This window comes from Pempheris klunzingeri, chromosome 3, assembly GCF_042242105.1.
Source record: "Pempheris klunzingeri isolate RE-2024b chromosome 3, fPemKlu1.hap1, whole genome shotgun sequence".
Taxonomy (NCBI): Eukaryota; Metazoa; Chordata; class Actinopteri; order Acropomatiformes; family Pempheridae; genus Pempheris; species Pempheris klunzingeri.
In genome coordinates, this window is record NC_092014.1 from 2984635 (window position 1) to 2998775 (window position 14141).

Consider the following 14141-nt stretch of genomic DNA (forward strand, 5'->3'; position numbering starts at 1 on the left):
AGACTTAGTAGTTCTTTAAAAGTTCAGAGAAAGAGAAAGTTGACGTTTTGTTGTTGTGTGTGCGCTTCATTCCCAGAGACCTCAGCAACAACCAGATATCTGAGATCGCTCCTGATGCCTTCCACGGCCTCCGAGCTCTCAACTCCCTGTGAGTAACACACAGAGCATCTCAGTGTGTGTGTGTCAGTGTTATGAGAGTGCCTCTACCAATATGTGTTTACATATGTCTGTATATTATGCCCGCCTATACCTCCATATGCTGCACCGCATGCGTGTGTTTGCACGTCTGTCAGTCTGAATAATTTAAAAGTGGCGCCTGCTCTCTATAAACAGAGATTCCTTGTGAAATATCAGGACTTACAAACAATCCCAGCGGGTGGCCTGTCTGTGTACCAGTACGTACTGTATGTGTCTGTATGCATGTATGAGTGCAGGGTTGCAGTTAGTATGAAGCCGCCCCAGCGAGTCTCACTGTTGTTTATGATGATGTAGATTAAAAAATAAAACACCAGTAAAACCCTGATTTAAAACACCATAAATACAGGATCTTTGACAAAACCCCAAAATGTTTGCGTGCAGGGTTCTGTACGGTAATAAGATCACTGAGCTGCCCAGCGGAGTGTTTGATGGCCTGGCCTCTCTGGAGCTGCTGTAAGTCCAAACCACACCATGCATACATTTGTCTGCACTGACATTTACACCGACTGTGTTTTATGCAAATGAATTTCAGGTGTCAAACGGCGTGAAAGTGCCCGTAATTTGTTAGATTGTTGGCTGGAAACTAAAGTGTCTGCGTGCAGTTTTTGCCAAGTCACGCTGATGTAAATCTGTTTTCGCAGAATGTGCTGTGATTTGCAGCTGTTTTGATAACGCTGCCGTATCTTCTTGCACCACCTAATGCGTTTTACATGCTGAAACTTCGGCTCAAGATGAAGCCCGATTTAAAAATGCACCCTGTGGTAACTGTGCATAAGCTGTGGGAGTAAAGCGAGAGAGCGAGTCGTGTTATCACCTGAACAGCCCATTGATTGATTAGAATGTCGTCGTGTTCAATTGATTTTCAGATCTTGTAATAAAAGCCGGGCTTGTGAGACGTCATCGGGGCCATTTTGCTCTTGTTCTCTTGTGTCTATCAGGTTGCTGAATGCCAATAAGATCCACTGTATCAGAGCCTCAGTGTTCAAAGATCTGGAGAACTTGGCTTTGTTGTCGCTGTATGACAACAAGATCCAGAGTCTGGCCAAAGGCACGTTCAGCTCGCTGCACAGCATCCAGACGCTGTAAGAAAACACACACACACACACAATATTTCAACTTCTGTTTCACTCCATTCAGTCTGATATAACTGATGCCCTCCCCCCTGTGATTTCCCATCAGCCACCTGGCCCAGAACCCCTTCGTGTGTGACTGCAATGTGAAGTGGCTGGCCGACTTCCTGCGTTCAAACCCCATAGAGACCAGCGGAGCGCGCTGCGCCAGCCCTCGCCGCCTCGCCAACAAGCGTATCGCACAGATCAAGAGCAACAAGTTCCGCTGCTCCAGTCAGTGTCTGTGTGTTAGTGTGTCTGTGTGTGTGTGTGTGTGTGTGTGTGTGTGTGTGTTTGTGGGTTTGTGTGAGAGAGAAAGAATGAAAGAAAGCCCGGAGTGTAAATTGAGATGGGTTGTGACAGTCTGGGTTCATGAGCTACCGCTGACTGTGTGAGATACTGAACCACGGCAAAGCTCCCCTCAAGAGAAATACACACAGCATGTGTAAGAAATGCAAAGTCTCTATCTGACAAAGCCTTTTGTCATATACTGTATATGCCTTATTAGCATATATATTAGTTCTCACTTCTCTCCTCACAATGCTTTATCCTGACCCAACAAACACACATTGTCTTCTGTCTCTTGTCTTTGATGTAACACATCATAAGCCGGCCAAGACGAGGTCGGAGAAGGTGATCTAAATACAAGATTATTCCAGTTCGATAAGCGTGATTGGATACAGATACAGTCTCAGACTCGTATCTGGGTTGTTTCTCGTGAAGATAAAATCAAGCGTGTTTGAAGGCTACCGCAGGATTTTAGGAATCACACAGAGAGTTTTAATCAATTTTAAACTGCTAATTTAGTTTGCAAGTTTAGCTTCAACAACTATATCAATATGTTTTGTGTATTCTAAGAATAGCAACACTATCAGTGATTCTGTGCACTACTGCTGTACTGTGGAGTGTAATGACTGCAGCAGCCTCTAGGAGGCAGTAGGGAGGTTTTAGACTATTTATTCTTGTGATATAAAATACAGGAAATGTTCAGCTTTCAACAGCTCGATGGCAGCAAAGAATAATCAAGTATTAGAATAAAAATGTGGAAACTGGTTTAAACCCTGAAACTATTATTATTAGCAGATTTAAAATTGACAAATATGAGATGTAGTTAAAGAGTTAGTGTAGTAACACAGTGGCAGTAAGTGTGAGATACAAAAAGACCAGTGTCTGATAAAGATTTAGCCTCTGGAGACGAGGGCCAGTGTTTAGTGTATCCGGACAACAGATATCCAGGCTAAGACTTCTCCTGCTCTGCGTGCCAGTCATTGTTTAACCCTCATGAGTGCAGATACATTTTTAAAAAACATGATAAATGTTTGCCGATAGCTTCCACACAGTTTACCTGGATGCAACCAAAGTGTGATTGGTCGATTCCATTCGGACCACAAACACAAAAAAAAGATGGCTTCCAATAGCAAAACCTTGTCCCTTACCTACATGTTCTACATTCATATGCTAATATCTGTTCCTACAGATTAAAGAGAGACTGAAAGAGAGTGTGTTTTTAAGAGATGACGCAGCGTACAGTACGTGTTAGACGGTGCGCAACGACAAGACGAGAATGAAACCAGTTCATCTCATTGACTGTAACTGGATGCCTGTGGCTAAAAGCTCCCGGCCATTCTCTTCAGCCGCACCATGCCGGTGTGTGAAGCCAGCCTCTGGCCAGCCAAACCATGGCAGGCTGTCTGATCACCGCACAAACCGCTCGGCGGCGCTTTAGTCCCCTGCCAGGCCTGGAACGCTGCACACAGGCCGACACATTGCTTCCATAAAACAGCCAAAACATGGAGACAGATCGTTTCACGCCTTCTTTTATGTTTAAAAATGTTTAAGTGTATTGCTGCCAGTTTTATTCAAGGCCTCCTCCAGGAGTGTGTGTGTGTGTGTGTGTGTGTGTGTGTGTGTGTGTGTGGCTGTTTGTTCTTTTTGAAGCATTCAAACCTTTTGACTGATTTTGTTTTTCTTTCTTTTTTGTGACAGCTAAGGAGCAGTACCACATCCCAGGTGATTAGATGTGTGTGTGTGTGTGTGTGTGTGTGTGTGTGTGTGTGTGTGTGTGTGTGTTCTAGTATCTTCCAGTGTTCCCCTGATCACTGTAGACAGGAGTTAATAACAATACCATGCACTGGGACAGTACCAGATCACAACACAATGCTTTTGCCTGCCGGCTCTTTCTCTGCTGGATTAAATGCCTTGCTCAAAGGCCAGACTCAAGGAGCAGAACTCTTAGATCACGTATAACCTTAGTTATAGTTAATTAGTTTTCATAAAGGTCAGTGGCTGCATTTCAAGTTGGGAATCAATCTAAAATGTCACTGTATGATAAAGAAGTTTATGAGAAATTAGATCTTTGCAGAAGATCTTCTTAATTAAGATAAACTAAAACAAAGAGTGAGATTTGTGTGTTGTCATGATGCTCATCCAATCAGGTAGAAATGTCTGATTAATGTTTTTGCCAGACTACCAGTTTGACCCATGAGTCTGTCCTCCCTGCGTCTGTCTGTCTGTCTCTGTGTGTGTGTGTGTGTGTGTGTGTGTGTGTGTGTGTGTGTGTGTGTGTGTGTAGGTGCTGAAGACAGGCGTCTGAGCTACGAGTGTAACAGTAAGCCGGTGTGTCCCGCTAAGTGTCGCTGTGAGGCAAACGTGGTCGACTGCTCCAACCTGCGCCTCACCAAGTTCCCTGAACACCTGCCCTCCTCCACTGAAGAGCTGTGAGACACGAACACACACACACACACACACACACACACACACACACACACTGATACTGTTACCAGTGTGGCTACAGTATACTGTACATTTTTTTAAAATCTGTTTCTAAATACCAAACATTATATACGTGCTATATCATGAACATAATTAGTGAACATTGTTACCTTAACATTAGCTGCACGTTTATATTTTGAGGGTTCTGGATATCTGTGTGTTGATATTTTCATACTTGCACCTTTACTGATATTTTATGTTGTGTATCTGTGTATCTCATCTCATAAACACCCATTTCTGGGAGACATCCTTCACATGTGACTGATCGAAGATGACACCAACACTCCATTTTGACCAGTTACCTTCATTTAGGAATGAAGAATTACTTTTGAAAGTATTATTATACATTTTCGATCTAATTTTCCAGAATTTCTTTCTGTTAATGAAGAGTTTTAGCACTAATACCAGTGTGACTGTGATTAGTCAGTTCCATCTGTCAGTCCTGGTCAGTAATAACAGTCAGTTTACAGTTACAGTGTGTCATGTTCTACTTTGGGGATGCTTTTATTCAAAGTGCATGAGGCAGTCCCTTTGGGGTCAGCGGTGTTAATGTTGTTGCGTACACACACATAGTGCACAGGCAGTTTATGGATATGCATGTTGACATGTGTGTGTGTGGACTCATGCTGCATGGATGCACATTCCAAAGCGGCTCTTCTGCTAATGATGTTTTCGCTCCGTCCTCTTCATGCCTCTCTCTCTGTGGCCGTCCCAGGCGTCTCAACAACAACGACCTCTCCGTGCTGGAGGCCACCGGAGCCTTCAAGGGCCTGACGCAACTCAAGAAAATGTAGGTCACTCAGAAAACTTCAACAATGACGAATACCAAAGAGATCTCATTGTCCAGCCTTCGCCATGCACATAAGAGGGGTCAAATTACTCTGTGATTTTTGAAGACTTTTAAGGGGAAAGGTACTGAATAATTAATTTCAGCACTGGAAAACCCAAAATGTTGACCACGGTGACTTTTACCACTTTCGCTTCAGCAGAGTAGACTTTTCTTTTTCCGAAACGATCGAGCGTCACTCTGAATCTCCAAGAACGTTTTATCTAATTTCTTATTTCCGGTTTTGACTTCCTTCCTCGCAGCAACTTGAGCAACAACAAGATCTCCGACATTGAGGACGGAGCGTTTGAAGGCGCCTCCTCGGCGGTGGAGCTTCACCTGACAGCCAATCACCTGGAGTCCGTGAGAGGGAGCATGTTTCGAGGCATGGAGGGACTGCGCATGCTGTGAGTTGACTTTGCGCTGCTCCTGTAATATCAGTCATTGCAGAGAGGGGAGGTGTGTAGCTCAAACAGACCCCTAAAGGCCTCAGACTGACGTTTAAACTCAGGGTTTTGATGAGATGTGGGACATTTTCAAGTCATGTCAAGTTTATTGTTGCATGTAAGCATTTCATTTGGGCCACAGTAAATAAAAATGCAGAAAAAACAAACAATTTACTGAACATATAAGAAATATTTGATGATAAATGAAAATGAAGTAGAATAAAATACCTATAAATTTGAACCTACCAACAAAATGAATGTGAGAAAAGCCGTCTTTTAAGTCTTTTAAGGCCTCGTGTACTCTGTGTGTGTGTGTGTAGGATGCTGAGGAACAACAAGATCAGCTGTATCCACAACGGCAGCTTCACGGGCCTGAGCAACGTCCGGCTGCTCTCCCTCTACGACAACCAGCTGAGCACCATCCTGCCTGGAGCCTTCGACACGCTGCCCAACCTGTCCACACTGTTAGTCACACACCCGCACACATGCACGCACGTGTTCCTCTGTTGCTTCTTTCTCATCCTCCTGCTCTGCATCTCCTCACCTCCATCAGGAATCTCCTGGCCAATCCTTTCAACTGTGACTGCCGTCTGTCCTGGTTCGGGGCGTGGCTTCGGAGCCGGCGAATCGTGACGGGGAATCCTCGGTGCCAGGGCCCCGCCTTCCTTAGGGAGATCCCGCTGCAGGACGTGGCTGTTCCTGACTTCCGTTGTGAGGACGGTAGGTCACTGTAGACACACTGAAATATAAACATGAATGCACCACATCGGGAGTAGAGCGAAATCTGAAAATATCTTATATTCATTTACTGATAAAATGCCCTAGAAAGTATTAAATGGCCTTAAATTCTGTTCGGTCTGCTTCAAGGTCTTAAATATGTGTTCATTTTATTCTGTAAGCCTGCTCTAAAATCCACTCCAAGAACAAAAATGTCTGGTCACACTGAACACTGAACATATGCGACTCTAGTTGTAGTGATTAAGATCATCATGGACAATTTTTTTTCACACTAATAAACGTATTTGCACAAACGTTCTTTAACTCAACCAGATGTTGTCATTGTGCCGTGCTTATGCTTTGGAACTGACGGTACATGTATTTGTACGACTTTCACATTTGATGTAAAGTTGACGTTAACCCATAAGAGCCCACGGTGAATCAGGTGTCACAGACCTTTTACATATTCTGGAAATGTCCCTTTACAGCTTTTATCCTTGAATTTACCTCCAGAAGTCCCTCAGTGACAGATACTGAACTTCCTGGTTCAGTCATGTGACCCAGTGACCCTTTCCTAAATGTTTGGTCTGTCTGATTAACACCTGTGAGACAACCAGCTGGTTTTAAATAGTTTGTTATTAAAAGGTGAGTTTCAAACAGTATAACAGCTCTAATCTTGTACTGGATTATGCAGTCGGGGTCGTATCTCAAAAATAAGTTCAGAAATGTGTTTTCCTTGTGCTCCTTAAAGGAGAAAAGTGTCCAGGTTAAATTTAATTACACGGTTGCATTATAAAGTCTTACATGTCGACACCCTGGAGCACTTAACAATGCTTTTTCTTTTGCTGTGCAATGTAACTAAAGCGTGCTGACCCCCCCACCACCCCGCCCTCCTATCTGTCTGTCTGCCTGTCTGTCTGTCTGCTCAGGCTCTGTCCTGGAGGACATCAGGTGTGCTCCGGGCCCGCAGTGTCCCAGCCAGTGTACCTGCATGGACACTGTGGTCCGCTGCAGCAACAAACACCTCCAGGCTCTGCCCAGAGGACTCCCCCGCAACGTCACCGAGCTGTGAGTCCAAAAACACAACCAGCTCGTGCTGCGCTTTAGTCCCGTTATTATTATTATTATTACTATCATTTCAAAACGCAGTCAAAAATTCAACACTAAGGACGAGCACAGCGTGTGTGTCACACATTATCACCAAGAAGGAATAGAGCAACACCACTAATGTTAAGTTCATTAAAATGCTGTTTAAGAGACACTGAAACAATATCTGTAAATCAAACCGTGCGCATGTGTAGACGGAGAATGCAGCTAAATGAAGTGCCGTAAAAGCCGTAACAGTAATTATCTTATCAGCGATGTTCATCTCTCCTGATTAAAAGGTTGTAATTATGGGTTTCTGAAGTAGCTGGTGCACATTGTAAGACTGAACCTGAAAAACATACCTTTCAGTGCTCTCATTGTTACTCTGTCACCAGCCAGGAACTTTATGTTCTGAGTGTCACGGTATTATTATCTAATTATATTCATTCAGGAAGAAGGAAATCAGGAACCCCTTGACTTTGTGGAGACATGATTACGTGTGAATCAGTGCTGTATTATTTTCAAAATTATTTCAGGATTTCCTTAATGGAGGGGGTGAATTATTATCCAGCACAGGTGCAAATACAATAAACGTCTCTCTTGTCCTCGCAGGTATCTGGATGGTAACCAGTTCACCAGTGTTCCTAAGGAGCTAGCCTCTTTCAAATACCTGCAGCTTGTGTAAGAAGCACTCGACTGAACACTCTGTCCACGCTAATGCACCTCCTCGCCCTCGACTAACCCTCAGTCACGCCTGCAGTCACTCTGCTGACTCTCCGTTACAGCCACTCAAACTGACCACTTATTCTGATAACACTCCTCCTCTACCCATGAACACCTCTACACTTAGTATATTTCATGAATCATGTTTTATATAGTGCAGTCAGGAACCAAGACTGAGTTACAGTTCATGTTTTTTCATAGTTCATTCTTCTAATTTTAGTACTTTTCAGTCCAGTAAGTCGACTCGGCTGACAAAGTATGCTACTGACAGGCTCAGATTGTTATTTGAAGTTTGTGACAGCTTTATGGAAATGATCCACACAGCTATAGACCTTTAAGATACCTTTTGTTCAACCAGAGACAGCCGTTATGTAATTTTCTTTGAAGCCACCAGACTCCATTGACAGAAACAGCATTTTAACCTTGCAGAACGCAGGAGCTGCTGGTCTCCCGCTCCCTTGATCGGTGAGGTTGTTTGCATTATTTTGTGTTTTACACAATTATTGTGTGGGATCCAAAGCAACATATTAACACATCAAAGTTACACAATTACACAAACAAACTAACAGAGCGAGGCAGTGGTAGAACAGCAACTCTGTGTTCTGTGAGCTAAAATGAGTGTTTATGTCAATGAAGTCTGGTGGCTTTGAAGAGAAATCTAACGGTTGTTTCTGGTTATGTTGTCTGACACTTTGAAAGCAGTCTGAGCCTGTCAGTGGCCAAAAGAAGCACTTTTAGTGGACATACTTTTATCGGACACAGTTGGCCCAAAGGGTTATCCATTACAGTCTGATTGCCAGCAGGCTGTTTTGTACCTACCAGTAATTTTGAACCCAAAATATGTAAAAATGGGTCTTCAGATGAACTGTTGATCCTAACTTTCAGCATGTTGGAGGTACACTGGGTGCAAAAGAGCTGCATGTGCAGATAAACCCTGTGATTGATGCATTCATGAACAAATCCAGCAGGGGGGGCTGTGGACTGTGTAGTCAGCTCTGTTGGGAAAAGTCAAGTTCATGAATTTATATAGTCACACACACACACACACACACACACACACATATAAACGTCTCCATGTGATAAACTCCATTCAGTGACTTCTGCGTTTTAGGATGTTTTAATGAGAAAATGTGTTTGTCTGTGTGAGAGTGTGTGTGTGCACGGTATGAAGAGAGATTGCCGTATGTGTCATTAGTGTGTGTGTGTGTGTGTGTGTGTGTGTGTATTGTCTGTGTTTGTATATATTATGGGACTCCTATAGTTTATTGTGTGTGTGTGTGTATCGGTGTATTGATTGGAATTGACCTTCGCCTCTGCAGAGATCTGAGTAACAATAAAATCAGCTCCCTGTCTGATGACTCCTTCTTCAACATGAGCCAGCTCACCACTCTGTGAGTACACACACACACACACACACACACACACACACACAGAAATGCCCTTTGTCAAATATTAATATTCTATTAACATCTTTAAATTACATTTTCCTCGTCTGATTAGATATGACCAGTGTCCAGTAATTGAAATCATCACAATACATGAAGACAATAGATATTTCAACCAATGGAAGTCATTTGCCTTTGACAAGAGGCTTTCAGTCCTCTGCAGCCGTGGCTCTTTACCTTGTTCATTACACATCGCCATAACAAAGGGCAATTTGATTTTAATGTAGTTTCTAGTCATGAGAGAATAACAATCAAGTTTATCCATCAGCCGTTCGAGTCGTGTCTAAAAATGTAACCTGAAGGGTACAGGAAGAGCAGAAAACCTGAAAATAAACCCCACTCATGTTTAAGCAGGCATATATTGATTTGACTTTGGGAGTATGATTAATCTTTTTCAAATCATGATTGTCATTACTGACTACAAACACTGACAACCAGTCCAGTTATTCTTTTCCACACCAAAAATCACAGCACTATTATCATTTCATCCCGAGCTGAAGAATCTTTTATATCTTTATATATCTTTTATCTCATCCCCTCTCATGTCGTCTGCAAATTTCTTTGCATTTGGCCGATTAAATGTGGATATTTCTCTTGATATACATATGAACGCTTCTGTGTAAACGTGTGCCAAAGACTGCTGACATCCTGACAACCTCCTGCCAGCTGAGCACAAGCTGTAACACAACACGTGTGGAGCTGAACTTGTCGTCGTGTTGTTTCTCCTCCTGCAGGATCCTCAGCTACAACTCTCTACGCTGTATCCCTCCTCTGGCACTGGGTGGCCTGCGCTCCCTGAGACTGCTGTGAGCGCTTTATTACAACAAACCATCTGTTTTTGGACTTTAAATATTGTTTTGTGTTGTTGAGCTGGATGAGAGTCGCTGTGTTTTTCTTTTGACCCTCCGCTGTGTCCGTCTTTTCAGCTCTCTCCACGGCAATGACATCTCCGAGCTGCAGCAGGGCATCTTCAGCGACGTGGCCTCGCTGTCTCACTTGTAAGCACTCAAATACACATGTAGTACACACACACACACACACGCACACACACACACACACACACACACACACACATGCACTGCACTGCACATACATAATGACAGGACCAGCTGAGTGTAACGGACAGCAGCGTCAGTCCTCAATGACAGAATGAGGTCTCTGTGTGTGTGTGTGTGTGTGTGTGTGTGTGTGTGTGTGTGTGTGTGTGTGTGTGTGTGTGTGTGTGTGTGTGTGTGTGTGTGTGTGTGTGTGTGTGTGTGTGTGTGTGTGTGTGTGTGTGTGTGTGTGTGTGTTCATTCCTCTGCCTGTATGGCTCCAGTCAGATAGAGTCCAGTTCTCAGAGAATGAGTGGTTTCAAGTGGCTGCCCAGTGGATTGAATTAGCTGGAGAGATCCATCGTTTACCCCCTGTGGGTCTATTGATCTGATGTGTGTGTGTGTGTGTGTGTGTGTGTGTGTGTGTGTGTGTGTGTGTGTGTGTGTGTGAGAGAGAGAGAATACAGTATAATCATCTTCAGCCAAGCATGACCCACGTGAGTCAATCTGAGGATCTACAGTAAGTGTGGAAGGAGGAGAGGGGAGGTGGATGGATGGATGGATGGATGGATGGAGGAGGAAGGGGGGAGGCTGAAGATGAAGAGGGGTGAGGAAGGGCAGGATGGGAGAGAGAGATGGATGTGAACAGGAGCTGAAGAGAGGAGGGAGGGCCTATTTTTAGTTTTGTCTTCTGAAGCATGACATCAGCTGTGAAATAAGATCCTGCCCACTTTTAGTCCAGTTAATGAATCGGGCTGTAAAATCATCTCAAGTAGCTGATTCCAGTGCTGAGATTGACTTTTCTTTTCTTTCGAGGTTCTTTCTCTCACACTTTCTGTATTTCCTGAGGTGAAATCTGAAGGCGTTTCACAATATTAATAAATCAATCCAACTTTCTACTAATATATAAAGCCATAGGAATGATGTAACAGGAAATTATGATCCAAAAATCACATTTTTGTGTCCAAAGATAAAAAAAATAAAGGCCAAGTTTATTTATATCACACCATTCAGGCGCCATGCAATTCAAGGGCTTTACCCTTACATTAGAAATAAGACGTGGAAAAGCATTAAATTGGCATTTAAAGCACAATAAAAACACAATGCAGGTTTAAATAGTTAAAGCTGAAAGAGAAATTGCATTTAAGAGACAATAAAAAACGACAAAATTGAGTGGATGAATAGTCACAGATTAGAGGGAAGTTGTGTGTCTAATTCTAATCTAAACTTTACAGCTACAGTAAGCAGTAAAGACTTAAGCCCTGATTTAGATAAGCTGACGGCGGTAGCAGACCTCAGGAAGCTCGTTTCACACGTGGGAAGCATAAAAAGTAAAAGCTGCTTCACCTTGCTCGGCCTTTGATCCCGGGAGGAGTTCAAAGGGCTGAATCTAAATCTTACACACTGATTTTACCTGCTCAGGAAGATCCTCTGTGTTTGGTGGTCAGGTTTTGAGGAGGAGAATGAAAGTAACATCGTAATCAGTCACTCTTGGGGTGCAATTTAAGGAAACTGACGGAAAATAAACATAGTCATCATTTAACAAGAGGGCAGGAAACTATCTTCAGTAAAACAGAAAATGACAGTAGGTCAAGGTATCAGTGTTCTCCTCTAGTTCAGTGAACCAACCTTTGTGGTCAGCTGACAGATCTCAGAAATACTCCATGACTATATGACTGAAACAGGGACAACATGCAGTAATTGTCCTTTAAACCATGTTCATGCTGTCAGTGAAAGACGGGAGGTGTTTTCCTCCCTCCCCTTGTTCCTGGTGGAGGTTAACGGACGGAGGAACATTCAGACTCTCTGAAACCTTGACCTTGTGAATCAATGGACCAGGTCTCCATAAACAGTCTGAGTCTGAGCGAGAGCTCCACCCTGTGGCTCTGAACAGTAGTGCAAAAACTTTTCTCTTTCTTTCTTTCTCTCTTTAGTTTTCTGCCATCTGTCCCATTACTTGTTCTCTCATACTCTGTCTCCTCCTTTCCAAATTAATCAAATTCATTTTTCTCTTCCTCCTATCTAACTGTTAGAAGGTTTTTCTCATGTAACATGATTCTGTAGGAACTTGTGTCTTACATGGTATATATGTTACTCTCAAGTCAGCATACTACTCTTCTGACTCCGCTTTGTCTGGACAACTGGTTGTTCTAAGGAAAGAGCAAGTCCATCTTGGGACATGCTCTCATGTATCTGAAGCCAGATATAGTTTGTAGAATCCTATATATGTGGTAGCTTTACTCTGTATTCCTTAGTCTCATCTATCTATAACCTTCTTGAATGAATCTTGGACTCCTCTCTTCATTGCTACAACCACAGAAAAACATCCCTACACTAACCATTCCCACTTATTCCTTCATTTGACTTTCCTTCCTTCGCTTTTCTCCCTCTGTTTTATTCTTCTTAAGACCCTTATAATGAATTAGCTTCTTGCTTCTCATCCTTCCAAACCTCCTGTTTGTCTAAAAACCAGACACTCTTGTTTCATGTCTTTCTCTCAGAGCGATTGGAGCCAACCCTCTGTACTGTGACTGCCGTCTGCTCTGGCTGTCAGACTGGGTCAAGAGCGGCTACAAGGAGCCCGGGATCGCCCGCTGTGCCGGCCCCCGCGGTATGGAGGGCAAGCTCCTGCTCACCACTCCAGCCGACAAGTTCCAGTGTCTGGGTAAGCTGGCGGGAGTTCATCCCGACATAAAAACACACACACACCTGCTCTAAACTGCACATGAAACAACAGCTGCACATTTGTTACACTAAACATCTCACATTAAAGTGAACCGACGTGCCATTTGCTGTGCTAATAATCATCTGTGGCTGATGTGAAACCATCCGTACCTCTTCATGTCTGTTGCTTTAAAAACAGACAGGTAATTTCCGCTGTCTTGTTTATTATTTTCCATTTTCTTATGTGGTTTTGAAGCTGCAGCAGGCTTCTCTAAATAGAAATGTTTGTCTGCCAGCGTACTTCAGCAATTTGCGATGAAGGTATTCATCACAAGTCTCTGAGATGTGGTGGCTCTATTTTAATTCTTTGTTCAGTTATCCAAGAGAATAAACACCTACTGTACACACCTTTGCTCTGCAATAGATGATGTTTAATTAAAGAACACTTTTAATCTGTGTGACCTTCATCTAAAGCTGGCAGCTTTCACTCCTACACAGCGGTCACAGTTAATTACCCTGTTTCTAAATCATTTAGAAATCAGCCGAAAAGAGCCTTTATAAAAGACCTCAAGTCTTTCTGACACACATCTTCACAGAGTGCTGTTGCCGTGTGACTTTGATTATTGTTAATTTTCTGTGTTTCCTATTGTTTTCCTCTGGTTCTCTCTATTTTGAGAGTGCAGTTGCAAAGACTGTGTGTACAATGCAAGATAATGTGCGCAAGGCACTTTTTCTTCATATGGATGCAAGTGAATTATAGCTACAATTAAATTATTACCTTAAAAGTACAGGCAAAAGAACCGTATTCAGCTGTGTCGTTTAAATAAATGATTTGTTAGGCTGCTTTCAGTTAGAATGAATCAAAACAATCAAACAGCCTTTGGTGGTCCTGTCACACACAGGTGATCTCCAACAGAGCCAGACTTGTACTGAACTTTTGAGGCTGTAAACCATATTGACATTTGAGTATTTAGTTTATTGGACAATATTCTGAGAGTAGATGAGCTCTCATGTGGAAGGTATTATTCTATGGCTCAGACGTGAAACTTTCTCCACTGTCTGTTAGAAACCATGAAGTTTATTCTCAGACGTGGAGGCAGCTCAGCTTTGACCTCTGGGAC

The 14141-nt window shown here is 43.0% G+C and overlaps 2 protein-coding genes across 2 annotated transcripts in view; one reads left to right on the forward strand and one right to left on the reverse strand.

The window, feature by feature from the left end:
* The window catches only part of LOC139199440 (slit homolog 1 protein-like), a 67366-nt gene that overhangs the window by 36638 nt on the left and 16587 nt on the right, over positions 1-14141 (forward strand). Inside the window, exons 11-26 of the mRNA XM_070828513.1 lie at positions 77-148; positions 580-651; positions 1137-1280; positions 1378-1541; positions 3294-3317; positions 3880-4024; positions 4795-4869; positions 5169-5312; positions 5672-5815; positions 5905-6071; positions 6998-7136; positions 7767-7835; positions 9197-9268; positions 10057-10128; positions 10249-10320; positions 12858-13021. Of these exons, the coding sequence (XP_070684614.1) occupies positions 77-148; positions 580-651; positions 1137-1280; positions 1378-1541; positions 3294-3317; positions 3880-4024; positions 4795-4869; positions 5169-5312; positions 5672-5815; positions 5905-6071; positions 6998-7136; positions 7767-7835; positions 9197-9268; positions 10057-10128; positions 10249-10320; positions 12858-13021 (1739 nt within the window). The remainder of the gene's footprint in view (positions 1-76; positions 149-579; positions 652-1136; positions 1281-1377; positions 1542-3293; positions 3318-3879; positions 4025-4794; positions 4870-5168; positions 5313-5671; positions 5816-5904; positions 6072-6997; positions 7137-7766; positions 7836-9196; positions 9269-10056; positions 10129-10248; positions 10321-12857; positions 13022-14141) is intronic.
* Positions 1-14141, reverse strand: part of hoga1 (4-hydroxy-2-oxoglutarate aldolase 1) — a 199544-nt gene that overhangs the window by 21880 nt on the left and 163523 nt on the right. The window lies entirely within an intron of this gene.